The sequence below is a fragment of the Vanellus vanellus genome, assembly GCF_965231255.1.
Source record: "Vanellus vanellus genome assembly, chromosome: 19".
NCBI classification, from domain to species: Eukaryota; Metazoa; Chordata; class Aves; order Charadriiformes; family Charadriidae; genus Vanellus; species Vanellus vanellus.
This window is the reverse complement of record NC_138924.1, coordinates 3512222-3536466: the sequence shown is the minus strand read 5'-3', so window position 1 is coordinate 3536466 and position 24245 is coordinate 3512222. Positions and strand designations below refer to the sequence as shown.

Genomic DNA, 24245 nt, shown 5'->3' with positions numbered 1-24245 from the left:
AGAGACTGACTAGGATCTTGGTGGGTGTTTTGTTTATTTGTTTGGGTGGGTTTTTTTAAGAATCTGGTTATGATTAGTTTCTGTATGTGATTGCTTTGTTGCTTCTACAGGAATTTCTTTGGAAATGACAACAGGAACAGTGAAGGAGGAATCGGATGATCCTGACTACTATCAATACAATATTCCAGGTAGTGATATGAATGTCCGTATGTGTTTTATCTCGCGAAAGGGTTGATTGCTTAAGTGGTGTTCTCTCTGCGCCTCTCTTTTTACTTCTTGGTCGTTAAGGGTGCAGTTACGTAGCTCTGTTAGGGTACGTTTCCACGCGGGCTACCATGTAAGTTATTCTGAAGAATATCAAAAGACCTGAAGTACAACTTCATATGGTGTTGCATATGTGTGTGCTTGGGGGTGAAGGAGAAATTCCAGGAGTCTCTTAAAGTGTTCGTTTTTTCTCTGAGGGTCCAGTATGCAGACTCTAGTTCCTGTCACCTCTTTGAACAGAAAATAACCTGGGATAATGATGCCGTCTAGAGCGTTGTTTGGATCTTCTCTTTAGTGTAAAACTTCGGTAAATTTTAGAGTGCGTCTATCACTTTTTCTTGTATGGAATGACCAATATGTGTCAAAAATGTATTGAAAGGTTTGTTTCTATAGGCAAGACATAACAACGTTTGTGAGGTCCGTGATTCAGGCTTTGTGTATGTTTTTAAGGTTTCTCTCAGTTGCTTTGCCTCATCTCTACATTCGTGGTTGATACTGCACATTAACCTCGACTTGGAGTGAAAAAAAAAAAATCCTTATTTCTGTAGGTTGAAATGAACAGTAATTAAGAAGTCATCATTATAAATGGCAACATAAAATAACTAGAACCCTAAATTTATAATTTCGGCCTCTTTGCATTTGTCGTTAGGTTAATTGAGCAATACAAAGGAACACAGGCAAGCTGCCACGCGTCTCTGAAGGATAGCTTCATGTTCGACAAGGAAGTGCAAAACAGCACATCCTTTCATTTTGTAATATTATATACTATTGAGATAACATTTCTGCGCATTTTTAGACACAAAGCTTGACGTTATTTTCTCATGTGCTTTAATAACTACAGGTTTGTAGAATCAATATTCTTGTACTGGCACCTCTCAAGTAATGTACGGGCGCTGTTCAGAGAGATCTTAACCATATGGCTTCGCAAGTTCAGAATTTGAAAGGTGAATTCTCTGGTGTTAGGATTATCTTTTCTTCATATTTGTACATTGCCTAGCCTCAGGGGATTGGGGGGGTCACGGGCATGACATAATGTAGTAAAAATAGATACTTTTTTGGAGACAACCTAATCGTTGTTCCTTCCAAAGCCAAGTGCTGTCATCATTTTGCTTTTCAGCCCCTTGTGGCTTTCCATTTCATGCATAAAAACAATGTCAGAATTTGGCCAATAGCCCAAAGTGTAATCCAGTGCTGTTTTGAAGAGAGTCAGTACTGAAAATCACTTCCTTACACAATAGTAACCCATTGTCCTGCAGCGTGTTTGTCTCAGCTAAAACGTCTCGTTTGTACAATGTAAAGTACAATGTGGATTTGGGAAGGGGGGGCAATTTCTCTTGTCTTTTACAGAACTCTAAATTTAAATTTTCTGATTGGTGAAGAGCAATATGTGTCTTTTTCAGATAAAATGGGGCTCGATTAATAACTCCCCCTTTCCCCACTCCCAGTGTAGTCCTCCAAACTTGCATTTAAAATGTGGCAAAACTGAATATACTGGTAGAAGGGATGTCACGTCATGCCGCCTTCCCTGGAGTAAAGCAGGTTGCCCTTCTATTCTTGGAGTTGCTGATGCTCCAATTCAAGCCAAAGGTTGTGCAGAGCGCAGAGAGCTGTAAACAGCTGGAGTATTGCGTCCAGCGCTGGGGCCCCCAGCGGAAGAAGGACACGGACCTGTTGGAGCAGGGCCAGAGGAGGCCACAAAGGTGCTCCAAGGGCTGGAGCCCCTCTGCTGTGAGGAGAGGCTGAGAGAGTTGGGGGCGTTCAGCCTGGAGAAGAGAAGGCTCCGGGGAGACCTTATTGTGGCCTTCCAGTCCCTAAAGGCGCTACAGGAGAGCTGGGGAGGGACTCTTCATCAGGGAGCGGAGCAATAGGACGAGGGGGAACAGTTTTACACTGAAAGAGGGGAGATTTGCATGAGCTATCAGGAAGAAATTCTTTGCCTCTGGGGGTGGTGAGCCCCTGGCGCAGGTTGCCCCGAGAAGCTGTGGCTGCCCCATCCCTGGAGGTGGTCAAGGCCAGGTTGGACGGGGCTTGGAGCAACCTGGGCTGGGGGGAGGTGTCCCTGCCCAGGGCAGGGGAGTGGGGCGAGATGATCTTCAAGGTCCCTTCCAACCTAAACCATTCTATGAAATTCAGGAGGCATATAGGGCATTGTATGTGCATGGTGATGCTGTGCAGAGAAGCAGACCTTGGATAAGTAGAGTTATCCTAAGGTGCGTTCCTGAGGGATGGCACAAGTCTGCCCCTGCATTGCTTTGGTAGAGATGTGCTGCAGAAGATGGCTGGGGTCCTAGTTCTTCCTAAACATATCCTACAGCAAAAACTAGGCTTATCAATTTATGAGAAGAAACAACTAAACTGTTAGAGAACAGCAGTCTGCTTGGGGCTTCCTGGAGAAAATGATTTACTGATGAAATTGCACGGTTATTGTTTTTCTCCGAGTATTTGATTCCTCTCATAAATCTGTAACGCTGACCAAAGTGCTGTGTGCCTTGGTGGCACTCAAAATTCTCCTGTTAATCAAGCTGGGGGGGGGGGGGGGAATTATACCTGTAGGTGGACGTCTTTCTTATCTTTTATTGTCTTGTAGTAGCTTGCGGCCTTTGGATGTTGCCATGAGTTAATACTGAATTACTAAATTTGGAAATGCTTTAGCAGTACACGGTAAGAAGAGTGGGAAACGGGGACTTTAGCCGTCAAAACTTCATGTGGGCGTTTTGATAGAGTATTAGGGGCAATTTTCCATCAGCGGGCACTAGCAGTGTGGCAGTGGATGGTTTTTTTTCCAGTATCCCGGACAGATGTGAAGGTCACTGCAGTGTTAAATGCTTTGGGTGACACCAAAGACAAACTGTTCTGGAAGAAAGGTGCAGATTTTGTTGACTATATGAGGAAAAGGACCGAACGCAGATCTGCAGGACTAAATAATGCATACTGGAGCGTTCCAGTATCACAGTTAATATTCCTGCGTATACCTTATCTATAAGTACCAGTCAGTATGGCTCTTATGAAAAGAAACGTTAGTTAAAATGCTGTTTCTTTGTTGAGTGGTTGAAACGTGACGTGTACTCTTAGATGAAGCATATCACTGTGCTGTGGGAGTAGATCTGTTCCCAAGGCTGTTGCAGAGGGACCGGCGTTCCTTCCAGCCCCAGCTCCAGACCGCCTGGGTACGTGCAAGTCCTGATCCTAAAGCCAAGTAGCAGGGCGTGTGTTCTGTGCTGCGCTCGCCCAAATACGTCTCCGTGCCCATCAGTCCTCCTGGCTTCTCTACCAGCTCTCTTGCAGCCAGGGGACTGTTCCACTGATGTGAACGCATTGGGAAAAAAACAGACACGCACCTTGGCTTCTTATTAGAAGGCTGTCCACAAGCTCCACGCTGTCTTAAAGGCTTTTCATGGGAGAAGTGAGGTCAAAATACCAGTGCCAGAATGAGAACAACTCGGAATCAATTAACGGGATACAATTAAGAGCTATACATATTTGTCTTTTTCCTAATTGACAAAGAAGCGGCAATACACTAAGAAAATTCCTTGGGGACGCATACCATCGGCAGTCCTCTTCACGAGCACGAAGTAAAGCTTTTTGGAGACAGCCCACACAGAAGTGAGTTAGTTTGCTGACTAAGGACCAAACGTTGCCTGAAAGAGGCATGTTATCCCGTGAATTTTGTGGATGCAAATCTTCAGTTACGCCTTGGTGTTAAAACCAAGAGAACTGGAAGCAGAAGGAAAAGGTTGTAAACGGTGCGTCCATATAAACTGCTACCTAACGAACTGACTGGTTTAGCTTATAAACCATTTGGAAGTGACTAAACAACTGTATAATACCCTTTCTCTTCCACTGTTCAGCATGTGGTTGAACAGTGCTAGGAGTTTTGGCATTTCAGGAAATTCACGTTGGAGGGAGGCAGTTAAAGTATAGGACATTCATCTAAAACCAAATGAGATTGAAAATATCTTCTGCTGGGGAAAAAAAGCCCCAAATGGGAATGCAAACGGTGCTTTTGGTTTTGCTGTGGAACGTCGGAAGTCATGAACGTCTTTCAGTGTGTCTCTTAACAACAAAATATTTCTCCTTTGGAGATCTCCCGGAGTACTAGAAGGAACATCCATTTTTAATGGGGTTAAATCTGTGAAGCCAGCCTGGCTAGAGGTGGCTACTCCAACCACCGTGTGAGGCTCGGCGTGTAGATACTGTCTTAAACCATGAAATTCCAGAGAATATATTGAGAAAACGAGAAAGCACGATGTTGTGCTTCCTAAAGGCATTCTGACAATTGCATTGCTGCCATCCGCGTGGCGAAAACGAGACCAAAAAAAGCGCGTATCACTGAGGATGCTAATCCGGGAGATGATAACTGCGTTGCGTCTCCCAAGTGGCAGAGGTTTGGCTGTGCGGTGGTAGGACGTAATCCATTAGAAACTGAGGCTGAGCTGTTTGAGTTCGGTGTAAGTACGTGGTTTGTTGGTGGGCAGCAGAAGGAATAGCTGTGACCGGAGGGAATGACGTCTACTTCTGTTTTTAAAGGAATCGTCAGAATGCGAAAAATGACATATTCGTAACAGGCACTTCAGAAGGTTGCGGTTTGTGGCAATAGCTGCCTTTTACCCAGGTTTCAGCTCCATGCCGGGTCCCTGCCCAAGTCCAGGAGTAGGGCGGTGGTCTGTTGGGGGTTTATCTGCTCGTGAAAGACTCGGGCTTAGTCTGAGCGTTACCGAATTTCTGGGTGTCTGTGTTGCGTAGCAGAGTCGGCGCTGAGCTGAAGAGTGTGGTTGGTGCTTTTTCTGATGGAACATGCTGTTGCTTGGCTCTGCCCACAAACCTCACGGTTTAGACTCCAACCGTACTGCGAGATTTTTACTTCTAACGTGTCCTGTGCTTTTGGTAATTAAATCTCCCACCTTTGTGACCGTGCTTCCTCTGCTATACCTGCTGCAGTGGAATTTCATTCTTACCTCTCGAGTTTCCTTCTTTTTTTGTGATTTCCTCATACTTTTATTCCTAGATGGAACTTCTTTTTGATCCGGTTACCACCGAACTTCGTTTTGGCTTTTCTTAGTAATGCGGTGTGTGTGTGTATCTGCCTCTTACGTGCGTGAATGTAATCAAGTGGAAATGTATCTGCTTTTGTTAGTATCTCCTGGTGGTCTTCTAAATTTCGTTTTCTAGTCTTTACTAAATTAAGCTAGCAGAGTATAATTATTTTTTTTTACGCTTTTTAATTTCTGAATGTTCCTCTGTCAAAGCTTATAATATGGGGAAAAAAGAAAGCTTCAACTTTCATAAAATAATCTGTGTGGGTCGCTTTAAAAAATTCTTATGGTTTTACTACATGTACTATAGCTTTTATTGACGTTAAAGCTGAGGGGATTGAATTTTCTGTGCTTAATCCCAGGGGCTGTAAGCCTAGTAAGTGTATCTTTTTAACTAAAGAAATCTTTCTTCGCGTTTGAATGTGTCAGACTTCCCATTTTTCCTTTCTTATTTGTGCCACAGACAGCATATATTTAGGATGAAGATAACGCAATATAGAGACTATTGCAGAATACGTAGGTAAACCAATCCTGTCAGGATCTCTGAATTAAGGAATAAACATGAAAACATGTGCTTATAATTGGATATTTGCTTATAATGGGATGCATGCTTCTGTGTGTCAGTGCCTTATGAATGATGATAATTGCCTGTTCTGAAGAGTTCTTAGGAAATGCCACTCCCATCCGGCTGCATACACCAAATACGCTTATTTAAATAAAAGCAAATTTACTCCACGGAGATGTTTTCCAGCACGCCCAAAGAGGCTGTGTTCTATTCCCCGTCACCCGTATCGGCTGCAGATGCGGCTGTTGGGATGAGCCCTCCCTCCCTCCCGCCTGCCCGGAGCAGCACCGGCTCCTGCCTCCCTCCTCTTCCTCCCCGGCTCCTGCCCGTCCTCCACTGTGGTCTCGCCTGGGCCGGTACCGCTCTCTCGGGAGCCCCGTTTTGAACCAAATCAGGGAACTCCTCCGAGTTAGACAAATAGGAAAAATAATTAAAAAAAAAAATAAAAAAAAAAAAGAAGCCAAACAGCCTTCCTCCCCAGCAAAGCAAAAGCGGCGGGACGGCGGGAGCAGGTTAAAGCAGCGCTTGCTGAAAGAAATGCACATAAAACACAGCACCTTGCGGAGGTTCCTCACTTGAAATCCTGTTAATTTAAAATCCCTTTGAAAATCTGAGCGGTCGAAGTAGGCAGAACTCTCTCAAACTAGCATTATGGTAACCACTTAATAATCCTGATTTTTCTTTAATCCCTAAATATTCATTTCCTTGAATAACTCACCGTATTTGATACTGTATAGGTACTTTCAGTTGACTGAAATACTTATGAAGTCCGATTGTGACAACACTTTTCTATATTTCTTGCTTCCTGTGCACCTGAAATAAAGTATTTCACTTACCTTATTAGTTAACAATAGCTTTTCTGTTGTGAGGCTATTAATTGCTGGTACACTTATAAACCTACCTCTAAACAGCCATAATTTCGGGGGAGTTATGTGATTCTCCGCAGGTTGCTTTTGCAAAGGAACGCAGAAATTATTTGATTTACGCAGAACAATTAGTCCCGAACCTTCAGTTCCGGTTAGTCCCAGCGTGACGTTCCCGTACGCCGCACATAGGCCGCTTTTAGATATCTGTGCTATTTCTCAGGTGTGGGATGATCTCCTGCTCGGTGTGAAGCCGTTTGGGCTGTGAGCAGTTCCCTCTTCCAGTGGAACCGCCGGAGGGTCGCAGCATTAAGCAGTAGGATTTCAGGAGTGTCAATTTAATCTTTTAAGTGTCGTTTGTGTGCTGCTTTCTGCAACGGCCTTTTTAAAGCTGTTCGTGTGCGGCCGCCAAAAGAGCTGTTGTGAGGAAAAGCAAACAACCTGGAAGCGTCGTAAATTATTTTAATCTCTCCGAATTTGTCTATTTAGCGTAGGTAGAAATTTTAAAGTCAAGAAGGACCCCCTAGGAATGCAAATTTTAACAAACAGGAAAAAGATTGAGCTGATTAAAAATGCGTTGAGAAAGGGCAGAACCATCAACATTTCATGTTTTAAAATTAGTTTGTTAACAGCAAAAAAATGGAAAACCTGCTGTTCTGCATGAGTCTGACTGTTCAGTAGTCCGAGAAATGCACACCCCTGCCATTAGCTCCTCAGCATCTCTATTTGTTGAACTGGATACATAAGGTTTTATAGATATTTAATATTTCACACAGTCTTTCCTAAGTTCAACATTACAGAAAGTATGAAATGAGAGTGTGATACAGGAAATTAAGAGTTATTTGGCAATTTCCGCTGTGGACTGGAAAAACGTGTTTGTTGTGAGACACAATTTAAGAGCTGTTCTCTTTGTTCCCAAGCAGGTCCTTCTGAAACATCAGAGATGGATGAAAAAATTGCGCTTGCAAAAAGTTACACAGGTAGATCTTTTCGTTGTATTTTTCTCACAGCTGTTTTGGAAATTGCATGTGTGAGGTTTGCTTTTCAGGGCTCTACTTCCTTGGTTCCAAGTAAGGCTATTGGAACTTAAACTTCAACAGAAATGTAAATTTCAGTTGCCTTAATTTTCATGTGACCAAGTAGAGAGGCACAGAGGGGAATCTCCTTTCTTTCCTTTCTAAATTTGAAAAGGCACATCAGGTTGATGTTGATGGCTAAAGCACTAGTAGTTTGTGTGAATTGATAAGTTTCTCAAAAAACTCAATCTGTTTCATAATTGGTTATAAAGTTTAATAAACCTCTGCTTATGTGTTATGAGTGTAACTTGATCATTTCTTTCAGCTGTGTGCGAGGTGAAGGGGCACGTACAGAAAAAAATATATGGAAAGTCTGTGTTTAGTGGAAGGAATTCCTCCTGCATCTGAACAAGAGCTGAAATAAATTTACTCCAAAATTGTATGAGTGTTTTTCTCCAGCTTCTTACAGTTTGTATTAAAAATACTGGTTTGCTCATTTGCAAACACTAGAAAAGGCTAATCTGCATTTCAACCCGTGAATTTCTTTATACGGTCAGAGTGCTCCGGCTGGCACAAATTTTTAAGATTCAGAAATTGAGTCTTCTGTATGTTGTTCATGTGGACGTTATAGTTCTGGATTTTTCACTTATGAAAATCCTTACTTTGACTAGACGGTGTTAAAAGCTCCCTTTGTAGTTTTGTTGTGGTATGTTTTTTACTTTCTGTTTATCTAAAGGAAGCCACCAGGGTTCCGATTGCAGTGAAGGAACAGATGTGGAAATACCAGTAGAAGGTTAGAGATATGAAGTGTTTTTCATGGGAATAAATCAACATCATTGGATGGGGTTTTTTTTTTTAACCGAAATATTTGAAAAGATGGCACCTTAATTGCAGTTGTACATCTTCTCCAACCATTCTCTTTCCACATTTCCACGAGGTTGGCTTTTGGGTTTTCTCTTTTGATTTGCTTTTAATCTCCCAAATCGTCCGCTCTGTGGCTCGCGATAAGCAAGTTGTGATGGGAGTCGTCATTCTTTTAAATCATAAACGGCATTTGTGAGGTGCTTGCCACTCAACGTTTAAGGCTTTGATGTGATGCTGGAAGTCCGTCATTCTGCAGCTAGTTCCATTGCAAGCACCTCACTCAGACCCGCGTCGCGAGTATTTATGGCCAAGTTACGCTAGCAGCAGTGCTCCTTCCTGCAAATCCCATGAGTTTTGCTTTGAAGGTAAATATCGCCGTAGTTAAGGGTATCGTTACGTGAAATTTAAAAGCATTTCTCTTGATAAAGGAGAATAACGTTCTTCGCTTTTGCTGTCTGTGCTATTACCTCTGCTTCTTTGGGAAGGAGTAATCTAGGTGCTTTGTTTTCTGAACCGTAACGCTGTGAGATTTAATGCCTGGCCGTGAAGAGAGAGCCTGAGGACAGGGAAGTGTGATACGATATGACCAAGACGCCGTGCTTTGGTTTTTGGCTATGTAGGATTTTATAGCTACAGATGCTGAGTGTGGCCCCTTTGCGTCAGAATATGGTTTTGTTCCACACCTTTTTCTCGAATCTCTTTCCTTTACAAGTTTCTGTGAGAGCTATGCTGGAAGCTGCACCTCGGTTTTGCTAAGTAGAATAAAACTTTTGTTCGTGAAGGTTAGTATTTATGAAAATGTCCACAGGGAGTGATTAAAAATTGCAGCTAACAGTCTAACTTCAAACTATTATTAAAGAAATGCAGGTGCTATGCATTTAAAGTTCTTCTGAAAGTTGGTCTGAAAGCTACAGGCTGCGAAGCAGAAGATTTGCAGAAATTACTGTTTTCTGCGTAGAAGAAACATTAGAGGGGTGCATGCGTGTATCTTTTGGTGTATATCGCTGGGTTTCCTCTCTTTCCCCTCTCCAGTAACTTTGACAAGATGGTGAACGAGGAAGTGGCAAAATTACCGTGTGCCTGGGATCCCCTAGATCAGCTGTAGCTGCTGACGGCGTCTGAGGTCTTAGTGAGGTTAGATGAGTCGGGAGCACGATGTGGCTGAAATTCAGCAGTCAGAGATTTAAGGTTACGTGCATCAAAAGAAATTGCTTTACACTGAAGGAAATCACATTTGAGAAACCAGAGAGAGTGCCACTGGAGGCCAACATTTAGCGCTGTGAAGAAGGCTGATGCTTAGAGCTGTCTGTATTTACCTACGAGCAAAAAATATCTAATGAGGATAATGCATTGTTAAAAAAGATTTACTTTAGTGTTTAAACCAGTTGGTTTAATGCGGATTAAGAAGAAATACCCCATCTGGGAGTTTTCTTTCAGAACGTTGTTACCATCTGCTTTGACGTTTTTATGTGTTTCTCTTAATTATGACTATTTCTCGGGGGTTTGGTACTGGACTAGATGGACCCTTTGCCAGTCTTTGTGGCTGTTCTTAAATTTCCGCAAAATTATGACAATTGTATTTCTTGTATTTCTTTTTTTTTTCTTTTTAAACTTTTCTGATGCTCTCAACAAAGGTTCTTAATGATCAGTTGATGTGGTAGTTATTTTCCTGACCATACTTTATGTTCGCATCTACTCAAAGACCATTTCCTCCTAATTCTTTCCTTTCGTTGTGCTTTGTGTTTTCTTGTTGTCTGCTCAGCACTCACTCTGAATTAGATCAAAACATCATACTATGTTTTCCATGAGCTAGACGATATATTTGACATAATTTGAATATACTCCAATTAAGGTGTCTCGGTCGGTACTGCTGAAGCTCTACTATGCACATCGTGTGAAGAACTGTGGAAAGGGAAGATTCCTTCAGACTTGCTCCCAAAGTGCTATCATACTTTCAGCTTACAGAGATCTGAAAGAAGATACTCTTCAAAATGCACAAACACAGCATTACTCTGCCAGAATAATTAATACGTTCCTTCATACACTGCTACTTAGTTTTGAAATAGTTTCCAATATAATTAGCTTCTCTTTTTTAAACTTTACTGCAGTTGAATGCAAATTGCTCTTTCTCCCACCAAGTGTTGATAGGCATAATCCTGTGCGTTATGTTGGTGCAGACAGCCCCAACGAAAGCACTGCCATTACAAATTTCCTTCTCGTTTTTCGCTGTTGGCCACGCAGCCTGTTATGGAAATCATTATAGCGCAACAACTCTGAGTCTGTATAAATGGTATAGAAATATATCATCTGCGGGGGCGCACAGCCTTTGTTTATATTCTCAGTAATCCTTGATAACAAAGGGGAAAATATTTATGATTGTATTAATCCTATTAAGCCAAGAATAAGGAATTTCCTACTGTCATTAACGCCAACTCTGCACTGCTGCACACGCAATTTAGCAAGTATAATCCTCACCTCCTTACCCTTGTCTGGAATTGCCTAAAGGCTTACGGTAAAATATCTTTGCTTCTGTTTTTGTTGCGCGCTGTGAATGCAGAAGGTTTCAGTGAGCCAGGGGGCTGCTTTGGCGGGTGTTGGGTTTAAATACAAAATCACAGAGCTTTTGGTTACAAATCTCTTCTGTCCCCATCATTCAGCAGCCCTCTTCTTCCCCTTCAGATTCCTCCCAGCGCGCCCCTTTGGAAACAAGTGAGGATCCGGAGGTGGAGGTCACCATCGAAGGTGAGTTCTCCGGTCCGTTGGGTTTCAGTCCGTTGGGCATTTTTAGGCCCCAAAGCTGTTTTGCAGTGCCTGCATGACTCGGCGCTGAATAAACAGGATTGTGTGCCAGCGCTGGCTGCAGGCTGGATCGTGTGCTGCTCGGTGAACACACTTAGTCCAGAAGTTTTACAAAAGCACAGGATGCCGGAGTGTATTGGACTTCCTGGGCTGGGTTAGAAATGCTGCGTGACACAGATTTGCGTCTTTCACATATTTTTTTCACGCATTGGTAATAAAGGATACTCTCTGTCTACTTAACGGCCATTAAGTTAGATTTGTCCTGGTTTTGGCTGGGATAGAGTTAATTTTCCTACTAGCAGCTGGTATAGTGCTATGTTGTGGATTTAGGATGAGAGTAATGTTGATGAGACACTAATATTTCCGTCATTGCTAACCAGTCGGGGACTTTTCAGCTCCTCGTGCTGGCCTGCCGACGAGAAGGCTGGGGGCGCCCAAGGAGCTGGGAGGGGACACGGTCGGGACAGCTGACCCCAACCGGCCAAAGGGGTGTTCCATACCATATGCTCAGCATAGAAACGGGGGGAGATGGCCGGGGGGGGTCACTGCTCTGGGGGGCTGCCTGGGCATCGATTACCAGGTGCCAAGCAATTGCTTTGTGCATCACTCGTTTTGTGTATTCTTTTATTATTATTATTTATTTTCTCTCTCACTGTTGCCCTATTAAACTGTATTTATCTCAACCCATGAGTTTTCCTTATTTTTTCTGGTTCTTCTTCTCATCCCACTGGAGGGGGGGGAGCGTATGAGGGGCTGTTGGCTGGAGTTAAACCACGACAGTCCATTTTGGTGCCCAACCCGGGGCTTGGAGGGTTTGAGATAATAACAGATTAATCGGAGCATATTAAGGGGATTTATATCTGTTAACAGTTGTGGAGCATGATACTGATTCATCTGTTCTCGGTATTAGTTTATTCTATCTGCCTCATGCTCTTGTTTTCACCGTACGTGTTAAAGATCGGTGGTGGTTTTTGTGGGCTGCTGTGCTCTGCAGTGATTGCTGATGTTTTGCCCGGGAGTTTGGTTATTAGAACGCTGACCTTGAGCTTAATCTGGTATTTGAGTTTTGTGCTGAAGCTATTGCTGTACCTCAGGTACCATCTCGTGGAGACAATTAGCAATTATACTTCTTCCTCCGAGACTTTTTTTTTTTACGGAGGAAATACAGAATGGCACCTTTGCTGCCTTCTTCCGTGATGTTTCCTCCTTTATTACAGTAACTTGGCAGTACCTTGAGCAGCCGTGGGGTAGTTAAAATACTTCTATTGGTATTTCTTCGGAATAGTGTTTTGGGTTTGTCTCAGGTTAGCAAGCGATGTAAGCATGTCATCCAGAGGTCCGCCAAGGCTGGGTAGCTGTGCGTGGCAGGGGGTGTGGAGCAGCGTGGGCAAACGCCTCGGACGGTTGGCACCCACAGTGTTTTGGAATTTCACCCCTGAACAAGTGCAGAATCCTGGAAAACTAATAGACTATTTGGGAGAAGTACGCTGTCTCCCTGGCAATTCCAGGGAGAGATGAATCACTGCAGTGTGCCAGGGCCTGGCCCGTGCCCGCCGAGCCCCGCTCAACACGGCTGGGTGCCCTCGAGGGGAAGAGACGGTCTCTGGATCTGACGACAACAAAAGAGGCGCAGGGGGCTGCTTTGGCGGGTGTTGGTTTAAATACAAAATCACAGTGCGTTTGGTTACAAATCTCTTCTGTCCCCATCATTCAGCAGCCCTCTTCTTCCCCTTCAGATTCCTCCCAGCGCGCCCCTTTGGAAACAAGTGAGGATCCGGAGGTGGAGGTCACCATCGAAGGTGAGTTCTCCGGCCCGTTGGGTTTCAGTCCGTTGGGCATTTTTAGGCCCCAAAGCTGTTTTGCAGTGCCTGCATGACTCGGCGCTGAATAAACAGGCGTGTGTGCCAGCGCTGGCTGCAGGCTGGATCGTGTGCTGCTCGGTGAACACACCTAGTCCAGAAGTTTTACAAAAGCACAGGATGCCGGAGTGTATTGGACTTCCTGGGCTGGGTTTGAAATGCTGCGTGACACAGATTTGCATCTTTCACATATTTTTTTCACGCATTGGTAATAAAGGATACTCTCCATTTAACAGCCATCAAGTTAGATTTTAGAAAGATTTTACAACATTCATTCTGAAGAATACGTTGTTTTATAAGCCCGCTGTATTTGTGTAACACTTGTAGTTAACACTGGCTTCTGGGAAGAATTGTACCAAACAGAAATGATGTGTGATGTAAGTGAAGCTTCAATTTATTTGTCTGATACTGATAAATACAAGCTAAAGACTTTTATACTTACCACCTCCCTTTCTCATCTAAATGGCGCTAAGGCCACTAACCGGCGTGTGTTGTTTTCATGCTAGGGTGTTGATCGTAAATCAGCTGTATTTCTTATATTCGTGAATTACCTGTCCTCTAATTGCTTTAAAACACTTCTGAGGTTGGCTTTTGCAGTGCTTGCTTCTGGAGTGAGTAAGATTATAGACCACCAAAATTAGTATTTTAGAAATTTGGCGATGCGATTTAGAACAAAGCTGACGCTTCTGGCATTACTTTCACCTTTTTATAATCCAGCAGTAAAATAATTCTTACATTGCCTCAACAGAAAAGGTAATTCGAGAACAGTCATTAAGTTCTGTGTCCATATAAAGACCTTTACCACAAAAGTAAAAATGCTCTGAAAGGGTTTTCTCTAACAGAATATAGTACAATTGCACAGGTGCAGGAGATGTCAATATGTAATATTATTCTTCCGAAGTCAACTATACCCCTGGTGACCTGGGCAGGTGCTATTCTGTATGTCAAATTAACTTTCATTTTCTTTGACTGCTTTAACAACTTCTGTTCTCTGAAGTTGCAGGTATTGGTAATTGGACAGTCTTAAAGACTCGTTAACTGGTAGGGAAGATAGTGTTTTGGATTGGGAAGTAACTGGCTAAGTAGCAGCTCACTGAAAAATACCTGGGGGTTGCCGTTTTCCCCCCTCTGTGTGTGTTTGAAGTAGGGTTGACCCTGTTAAACGAATTTCAGTGATGTCCATCAGTTTTACAGTGGTTTGAAACAGGTTTTAGCACCTTTGAGCTCTTCAAGATAAAACTGAAGTACTGTATTTCAGGACTTATTAATGGAAGAATACTTCCAATTAAATTAAAAACGTAGTCTATGTCTGCACAATTTATTTCCTGATTTCTTTTGCTGTTGCACGGTCCTTTTATGATCATGAGATGTCCAGTCCTGTTTCAGGACACAATACTCTTTTTTTCTTAGGAAGTACAGAAGAAGCTTTGCATTTTGCTGTCTATGCCTTGTGTTGCTGCTTGCAACACCAGTTGTTCGTACGCGGGCCCATAGCTTTCTTACGTTACTCAGACAAGTAATTCGTTGCAAAATTTGATGCCCTGATAAAGCACGATTCAACACTTGCGTTAGGGCTTTGAAATTCAAAGCAGTTCCAATATTGCACGTGAGTTCTCTGGACATCAAAACAGTGATATTTTTGTGTTTCTTTAAGACGATGACGACTACTTGCCCCCTAACAAGAGACCGAAGAACACCGAGTCAGCTAATGAAGCTGCCAATACTGGGAAAAGAAAAGTGAGAGAGTTCAATTTTGGTAAGATACAAATCAAAGATTATTTTGTCTCTCTGCTTTGCTTTATAAAAACGTATTAGACAATTTCACCCTGCAGGAGTAAGACGTGCCAGCACAAGTGTTCATTTAAGAGCCCTGGGCTCTTTGTAGATGTATTGCAGCAGTATAATCATCATCATCATAGGCTACCTCTGTTATTTCTCATTATTCAAGATGACCATCTAAATAGACACAGCAAATGATTTCATAAAATAAAAATAAGTCTAGATTTTTGTAAGCTGATTTCTGGGACGAGGTGATGAGACTGAATTCACTATCGTACTGAAATAACGGCAAATGGGGGGTCGGGAGCCTGTCCAGCCGGTGTCTGTCTTGATACGTCCTGTGACCAACGAAGATGTGCTGAGGGGAACCGCCTTTGGGAAGGTAATCAAATGACTGTTGTGCCGAGTCGAGCCCGCCTTGATCCCTGTGGACATGCAAAAAGTTGGGTCTTTTTGGTAGTGTTCTTTCATGATACCTTATGTAGAGCTCTGACTGCAGAGATGCAGCCGCACGCTGTCGTTAGTCTGGTTAAAGATACTTCCCACGTCATTTGTTGCAGCCCCATACCTCTCCTTTATTTCTTGTTTTGCTTTGGTTTCTGGGCAGATATCCCGTGAGTCTGCGTACTTCTATAAGGTTCTGCACAATCGTGTCCTTTGGCACAGTGTTTGAGATGTTTATTAAGAATCCTGGGATTTGAGGTCAATTGAAAAATCCCCACGGAACCTCTTCTGACATCTGGTTTGCGTGAAACATGCTATTTCGTGCTAATGTCAGTGAAAATGAGTAAAACATTGCTGAGAGCTCTACTCTCAAAAGATCATTAATACTAATAGGCAGTTCCATGTGTAGCATTAGTTAGTTTTGGTTGGGTCAGGAGAGCATAATGGCACCGTTAGTAGAGGAGAAGATTGAGCGGGTAATACTGCAGAAGCGTTTGCTGGAATATATTCCCTTAGTAGAAAACAGCGTCGAAGCTTGGCAGGCCAGCAGAGTTTGAAGGGAATAAACGGTGAGGTTGATTGGACACGGAGAGCAAAGGTAAGGAAATAGTAGGATGATGAAAATTTGAGTTGAGCTTGCAATGTTGAAACACCGGTTAAGGAACGTCTCACGGCTTACCTGCTCGCTGCTGCTTCTGCGTTGGCTCGGTTGATTCTCTCTGTGAGCTGTTCTCAAGAAACCTTTGCTCTTAACCACCTGCCGTGCAGTTAGATTACGGTGTTTTGCAGCTCAGAGGTTGTTCGGAGATCATTATTGCTGGGCTTCCTAAATTGTATTGAGGTTATTCTTTTTCAGGGTTCACCTACAGAAAGTGGTATCTTTCTACGGTGTTGCAAAGTCTGGTTAAAACACAAAACGAGCGTGAGAAACTTCGGAGAAGTAGACTTCATGTGCTGTAATGAGAAAAAGGGCAGCTGTTGGCAGTTGGCGTCATTTCAGAAGACTTTGCACCTTTGTCTAATGAAGTCGAATGTTAGATAATTGGACAGGAGAAAGGAGGTGCTTAATTCTTTCATGAATAGCTGCAGAATGACAGAGGCACGTGCACTCAGAGGACTGGAAAGGAGGTATAGGTGCTTGAGGGGGAAATCTGCCTCGTCTGATAAGGGCTTTCGGTATTCTACATAACTGATGAGATCCAGTTATTTGGTAGCAGTGAGTTGGAGAGACTGCGTGTCTTGATTCAAGTCGGAGGTCAGGTACCCCAAGCGGCCTGAGAAATGTGGTGAATAAGCTGTGCTCTTACTTTCATGAAAACAGGAAAACAAAGTGGAAAACAAAACAAATGTAAGCAGGGAGAGAATGAAAAGCGTCTGGTAAAATGCTTGATAGAAATTGATTGAATCTTTGGGAAGGGAGGTTGGATTTCAAAAATATTTCTTAACCAACTATTTAAGGTTAAAAACACCTTTGCTGAAAGGAACTGACATTGTCAGTAAAAATCTCTTCCTACGTTTTATTTGCTTGCTTAGAGATTTTATCAAAAGCTCAGAAGCTTTGAGTTGTCTTGCAGTTATGTCATACCACCTTAGTGGGAAAAAAAGTCCCCTTAGCTGTTGTCTCACGGTGACAGTGATGGGAAACGTGTATAGTTTTTTCCCATTTTGACACGCCGTTGAAGCCAGGTTTTGCCAGCCTGCAGCATGCTCGGAGTTGCTGTGTGTCTTCCATTTTATTTCCCCACGGAGTACTGGGTGGCACGTTGATGGGAATAGGAACGTGCTTAGTACCTGAGCATCGTTTAATGTACAGGTTGCCCCGACTGTAGTGGATGTTACCTGGAGCAGAGTCTGGGATAAATTGAAGAGACTGTGGATGGACTGGGGAAGTTTTCAGGGTTGTTATTTAATTGGGGTGGTGCTTCCCAGGTATCAGAAGGTGTATGTACAGCAATAGAAGGAAACCACCACTTATCTTGGTGCCTACGGGAGAGCTAAAACGCTTTGCGGAGACTGATTACCAAACCAGAATATCAGCCTAGTTTCGTGGTACGCCTTCAACTTTGCTACGTGAGCCCAAACTATGTGACAAAAGAATGTTTTTACAGTAATTGGGCTGAATCCAAGGGGTTAATAATGCTGATAATCTGATTAAAAATCATGCCGGATACCTGATAACCCCTCTGAGTTTTGAAGTATCCCTGTAGCTTAACTTGGCAATTTACTCATAAAATACAAAAGTAGCTAAAAAACTCGTGTGCTGATCAAAATGTGAGCCGGTTTGTGATTTTTTTTCTTCACAGTATCACAGTATGCTAGGGATTGGAAGGGACCTCAAAAGATCATCTAGTCCAATCCCCCTGTCGGAGCAGGAACACCTAGATGAGGTTGCACAGGAAGGCGTCCAGGCGAGTTTTGAATGTCTCCAGAGAAGGAGACTCCACAACCTTCCTTGGCAGCCTGTGCCAGTGCTCTGTCACCCTCACTGAGAAGTTTCTTCTCAAATTTAAGTGGAACCTCTTGTGTTCCAGCTTGAATCCATTACCCCTTGTCCTTCCAGTTGCCTTTTCTCTGCGTGTCCACCGTTCCAAATAAACATGCCTGTATTGTGGTGTATTGGATTGCTAATCCCCATAGCGTTTCCACTGGAGGGACGGCGGCATGGAAGTAGTTGCTTGAAAAGATCTCTGTGGAATATTTGATCAGTGATTGGTTTGGTAACTGAGAAAAACGAAGCCTTGACAACTGGGTTGCTCATGTAGGAATGCTCTTGTGACCATGCTAACAAGCAGAGGGAGAGCAGGCTGGGCGTGAGCAGCTTCGCCTAAAATTGCAGCAAGAACCAATATTCAGAACAACATCATTTATATGCTTTTATACGGTTGCTTTGTAATATGGCATGACCTTCTTTCTGGCTTTTCTCCCTCTGACGAAAACCGGCCTGAGTTTTAGAGGAGGTCGTTTGCCGAGTCTGCATCAGAGCTTGATGAACTGAAGGGATCTCAGCTCTGTGCCAGTTTCCTCTGGGTTACGCTCCGGAGTCACGCAGGTGCCTTTCAAAACCTTTGTCCCAGGACTGTCCGTGTGTGTTCACTGGCTCTGTTGAGTAAAGCAGGGTTTCCCCTTTAAGCCAGTAAATTCTAACTTGTATTTTCCCGACTCTTACTGGTAAAGCTGCTGTTAATCCATTGTTCTGTAGGTCAACAAAAAACCCCGCAGTTGGTGGTTGTGCTGGAAGCAGGAAGAGCTTCATCTGGCTGTACATCTGCAGTTAGAGAGGGAAATACTGCCAGCTGAAAGGGACATGGGAGTAGAAAACATCGAGCTCAGGACGCGTTTATCAGCTAAGAAGCTGCGTGCTACAGGATAGCAGTAACGAGGGTGGCAGAAGCCATTACATAGACTTATCCACAAGGATGTTATTCAAAATATAAACAAGTTAATTGCTGTAGGTGATATGCCGGGTCACTAGAATGAAGGGTGGATGTCTGGATGAGAGGCAGTGTGCCAAAAAACCTTTTCCCCTCTGAACAAGGCCTTATTCTTGCCTACAGCTGAAGCATGCTGTTCTCTTGATATCCGTGAAATGACACTGAAGAACTAAAAGCTTAAAAATGGCCACCGAAGTTGTGTACGTTGGTCTGAAAATGAATATTTAAAACCCGTTTGGTACAGACTCAAAATTCAATCCTCTCTCCTGTCTAAGGATTTTTTCCACAATTGCAAGTGTAATAGCTTGAACGGCCTCATTTTCTGGCCTCTGCAGTTACTAGAGTCGTGCCTTTAGCGTAAGAAATAAGCTGTAAGTACACTTGCTTATTAACTCATTCTTAAAGGCCAGCCAGCATCTGGTAACGTCCACAAAAGAGTTGTAGCATTTTCCTTAAAGCATTGAGATAGTACAAAGAGCTGTGAAAACGTGTGCACTCTGTCATGGGCAGAAAATTAGATGTTCAAATTCTGCCGTTTAATCCAGCTCTCCGTGGAACACATGATTGGATTTGGCTAACTTCTGTCTTGCAGCCTGCATCTTCTTTCAGAAATAGGATTTACGGGGATGTTTTGCGACATCAGGACTTGGAGAAATACTGGATTAAGGTAGAAGATGGCACAATGCCTCCTGACCCAGATAGTTGTACAGATTTATGCCAAAGCAACTTCGTGTGCTCACTGTAAGCTTTATCAAGCCTCACTAATTAAGCTTTTCAGCTACCGGATTTAGATAACTATCAACAGCGGCTGCAAACTGACTTTACCCCTGATGGTAGTGAGAGCTGCTGACCGAGCCATCAGAGAGAAACCATTTTTGGAAGTTACTTTAGCCTGGTTTATGGTTTTTGTTGTTGTTTTTTTTTTTTTTTTTTAAACTTGTTTTGACATCTGCACAAGTTTTGGAGGTCATCTTAAACATTTTCTTCCATCCTTTTTCTTTCTCAGTGTATCCATATATTTTTAGGTGTCACCTGCAGCGTACTCCGCAGGCACCTGGTGAGCAGTAAAAGCACGCTGCATATTCCCGTTGGCGGTAACGTGGATTTTACAAGAGATTCTCAGTCTCGTTTGTACTCTGACATGTCCTCCTGTTTTTTCTTTGCAGAGAAATGGAACGCTCGAATTACGGACTTGAGAAAGCAAGTTGAAGAGCTGTTTGAAAAAAAATACGGTATGTGTTACACTCCTTCCCAAGCAGTTGCCTCTGGTCCTGTGACGCCGTAAATCACAGCTCTTTGGCACGTGTCTTGTTGCTGGCTTAGGAGCACGTTAGTACTGACAGCACCAAAGGGTTAAATATTACTAGAAGACTTAAAACTGGGGAAAGTAGCTTTTTTGATGAGCGGAGTAATTTCAAATTTGGGTGCCTGTTTGGCACCGAAGTGCAAAACTTTGATTTTATTTTTCAGTTGCGCTCAGTTTCCTGGAGCACCAGTGTGCTCACGTCTTGGGCACGCACATTGGACAGAGCTGGCCTTTTTTCTGTAATTACACTGGGTCCTTAAGTGAAATAATCTTGTAAAACGGCTCTGGGAAGAGGTTGCCGCTGACTGATTGTTCCTTTCTGATTATGATTGACTTGCAGTGAAGCAACAATTATATGTTAATGGTTCTTGGAAAGAAAAATAAGCACACGTGTTAGATTTGGAATTTGTCTCCAGGTGTTGCACCTAGACATATTTTGGGTCCACATATCACGGAGTAAAACAGCATCAGCAAAAATTGCAAAATAAATGCTGGTGCTTCTCTGCTGTGAAAAGGGGAAGTGCTTTTGGAATGGGCTTTGTGATGTTGGCGTTATTACATGTTTTGGGTGTGACTATCATCTGACATTTAAACAGCCCACTGAAAGGAGCTCACACCGAGGAAAAGCAGTTCGGAATCTTATTCAGAGTATTTTAATTGCTGTAGAAAGGAGCATAATTCTTGGTGAATTGCTTTAATTTCGGGTTTGGTGTTTGCACATAGCTAGCCTAAAAATCTCCTGTGGAGTCTGTTGAATACAGAGCTGTTCCTGACTTTCCGTGGCAGGCCGGAGGGTATTAAATGATCTTCGTTTTCCCTGTGGATGACAACATTTCACTGATTCACAAACCAATTCCATATCAGATCCAGTTCTTTCTATCTGCATGGCCGTGCAGTTTCCCATTTACTGAAATGAGTTACGGATGTCCGGGATCCCCGGAGTGCTCCTCAGGTTTGTTGGCTTCTGGAGCTCCAGAGTGCTTTAGCAACGTCAGTCACTGTCCTCCGTTACAACTGACATGTCTGAGAATATATTTATCTTTGTGTTAGATGCAAACTAAATGGGATTACTTTTTAGTGTAAATACAAGACAGCGACTCACAAGTACAGGCTTATATATAAAACCGAAACCTCTATTCAGTGGGCTTCTGTGCAAAACCATGTAAGGTACCGAATCTAAGAAGCCTCACTGCAGACCGCGATGCTGGTTGTGTTCTTAGGCCGAATGCTCTGAAGAGTATCTGCTAAAACGTTTGCTGATTTAAGAGGAGTAAAGACTCTCACTTTTAAAAACTTGCCTGTTGTTAGTTACTTATTTAAACAAACAGGATTTTTGTTACTCTGGAGCTGTTCTTACTTGATGCTGCGTAGCGATGTAGACTGCAGTGATGTTCTTGATCTTTTTTCCTGCGGCTAACTGCGGTTCACAAACGCTCGTTTCCATCTGAGGCTCGTCTGCTGGATTTGTTACGCTTTTCACCACTTGCCACAACAGTCTCCAGGGCTGAGAATAATGTTTTTTAATTTCTTGGAAGAGGTATATGGCTGCAATAAAAGTCTACTTTAATGAAGGACTGGTGTGATACACCACAGCTCGTTCGGTGATTGTTCTGCAGCTCCTTTGACACGGGTTTGAATAGGGTTTCTTTAGTCTTTTTGCAAAAAGTCATCTTCAGGTTTGGGCCCCTCTCCGTACTTATCTATTGTCCGGTTCCAGTTTTTGGCCACCTTATTGTTTGGCAGTTGAAACCAAGTCCCGTTGAAACACAGTTCTTCACACCGTTTTCTAAAAGTTTGCTACTCGGTTCTCATCAGAATCTGAGACTAAGGACATACGGTATTTTCAAAGCCTCCCTGTTTTGCGATGATCATACCGAGAACTGTTCTGCTTCCAAGTGGTTGAAAGAGTACGTTACCCAAACGCCTTTAAAACCTAAATTGTTTTATTACTTTTTAGAGTTTGTGGGTTAACGTAAGCGTTTTGTATCCGAGCCGCTGGCCACTTTTGCGTTCCACTGAGTTGCTTGAAAAGGTGCCCTGAGGAGTTTTGCTTTCAGAAACCCTGCCCCGCCAGCGCTGGACTCTAATTTGGCCTTAGCTTGGCCCTTCTCTCCTCAAATAATTTTTTGCATCCGATTTCCATAGCAAAACAAAAGAACGTACCGAACTATTTGCAGACCAGTCAGGTGGTAATAGAGAATTCTTGTTGCGGGGCCTGCAAAATTAACGTACCCTCGGGAGTATAAAGAAATTACCCCTCTTGGTATTTGCAAACCATCGTGCCATTCTCCCGTGTTTGCCAGCCTGAGGGGTGTATTGATGTGATTACGCTCCTCATAACTTAAAGAAATACATTGAGGTTATTTTCCAGCTGCGGGTGAATCTGTTATTTGCTTTTCATTTGCTTCAAAGATTCCATTAGTAGGGCCATGCTTTTTTTTTTTTTTTTTTTTTTTTTTTTTTTCTTCCCCCGACAGTGGTAGAAGTGTATTGTTTATTTCATTAGCGATTCCTTGGGTTTGTAAAATGCACCGAAGCTTTGGGAAATTCACTCAAAAGAAGGGGTGTGTGCCCTTCCTTCAGGGCATTAATGACTCTTGCAACCCAATAGTAGTAGTAATTAATAATAATCACAGCTAATGAAATGAAACGTGTTTTGTTTATAATTAAATCTAGATAATTCCATCTTTCAAAACATGCTATTAAACAAAATCAAAATAACTGTGAAACTTCACTGTAACAGGTGCAGTGTTTGTTATTAAATGTTTATAGAGCAAAGGGAAAAGAGGAGAATCTGCATATGTATGCAGGTCTGCAGCTCATTTACTGTGAATTAGAGTGATTTTGCTGTAAAAGGAAAACGCCCCCCCAATAGGAATGCTTGCACGTTTAAATGTGCTGAGGGGGTTATTGCCTGTCTACTAATTTTAATGTTTTTCAGAGTGATAGCAAACAGATAATTTGAGTAGAGCTACAAGCTAGTCTAATGTTTTTATTCTCCTTTTTTCTTAAAGCTCAAGCTATAAAAGCAAAAGGTCCGGTGTCTATCCCATACCCACTCTTCCAGTCACACGTGGAAGACTTATATGTGGAAGGGCTGCCAGAAGGAATTCCCTTCAGGCGGCCATCCACGTACGGCATTCCCCGTCTCGAGAGGATACTTCTAGCGAAGGAGCGGATCCGGTTTGTGATTAAGAAGTAAGGAATTTTGCATTTTTGTCCCTATATTGCTCATTGTTTTCTGCTGGCTCTGGCTCCACTCTGCCTCCTTTTGTCATCGGGAACTTCCAAACTGATTTCTACTCATGTATTCTTTTGCAGTACCGATGAGTATTTTTTTTAGTTGAAGTTCACTCTGATAAATTCAGCTTATGGGATCACCACAGCAGTACGGTGGTGGCTGAGATCTGGATAGATCTCTTCAATGTTATGGGCTTCTTATCATGGGCAGATCTCTTTGTACTGTTTTAACCTCTGTGGCTGTAATAAGTGTTGAAAGCCATAGACTTGAGGGTATTTTATGCTGTCTGAGGATCCTGCCCGAAATTTTGGCTTGGGCTTTTATTTTTTTTTCTTGCTGGAATGTTGTATCGAGGTGTCTATGGCCATACCTGTATATAGCATCTCCCAGGACAGGCTTGAGGCCAAAATAGCTCCTGGTTCCTGTGTTTTAGTTGGATGCGTGTCCTTGGTGTGTTTGGAGGTAGATCAAGGAGTGTCCATGAAGGAGACCTTAGATGGCCATAGAAACCACTCGAGGGCTCAGTTGCCTGCAGTAGCGTGCCTGGCTAGGGCATCGTCTGCCTTTAAAGGGGGGAACGTGAGACTCGTGAGATGTCCCGGGCTCCTTTCTTTCTCTTTTTCTCCTTTCCTGCCTCGGTGTCTTTCCTAGAATCATAGAATCATAGAATCAGTGAGGTTGGAAGGGACCTTTAAGATCATCAAGTCCAACCATTAACCTACCCTGATAAAAACACCACCACTCCTAAACCATGTCCCTAAGCAGCTCATCTACCCTAGAA

The 24245-nt window shown here is 43.0% G+C and overlaps 1 protein-coding gene across 1 annotated transcript in view; it reads left to right on the top strand.

Annotated features, from left to right (window-relative positions):
- The window catches only part of GTF2I (general transcription factor IIi), an 81988-nt gene that overhangs the window by 31305 nt on the left and 26438 nt on the right, over nucleotides 1–24245 (top strand). Inside the window, exons 9-15 of the mRNA XM_082493249.1 lie at nucleotides 111–188; nucleotides 7649–7705; nucleotides 11285–11347; nucleotides 13141–13203; nucleotides 14918–15019; nucleotides 20084–20149; nucleotides 23238–23421. Of these exons, the coding sequence (XP_082349375.1) occupies nucleotides 111–188; nucleotides 7649–7705; nucleotides 11285–11347; nucleotides 13141–13203; nucleotides 14918–15019; nucleotides 20084–20149; nucleotides 23238–23421 (613 nt within the window). The remainder of the gene's footprint in view (nucleotides 1–110; nucleotides 189–7648; nucleotides 7706–11284; nucleotides 11348–13140; nucleotides 13204–14917; nucleotides 15020–20083; nucleotides 20150–23237; nucleotides 23422–24245) is intronic.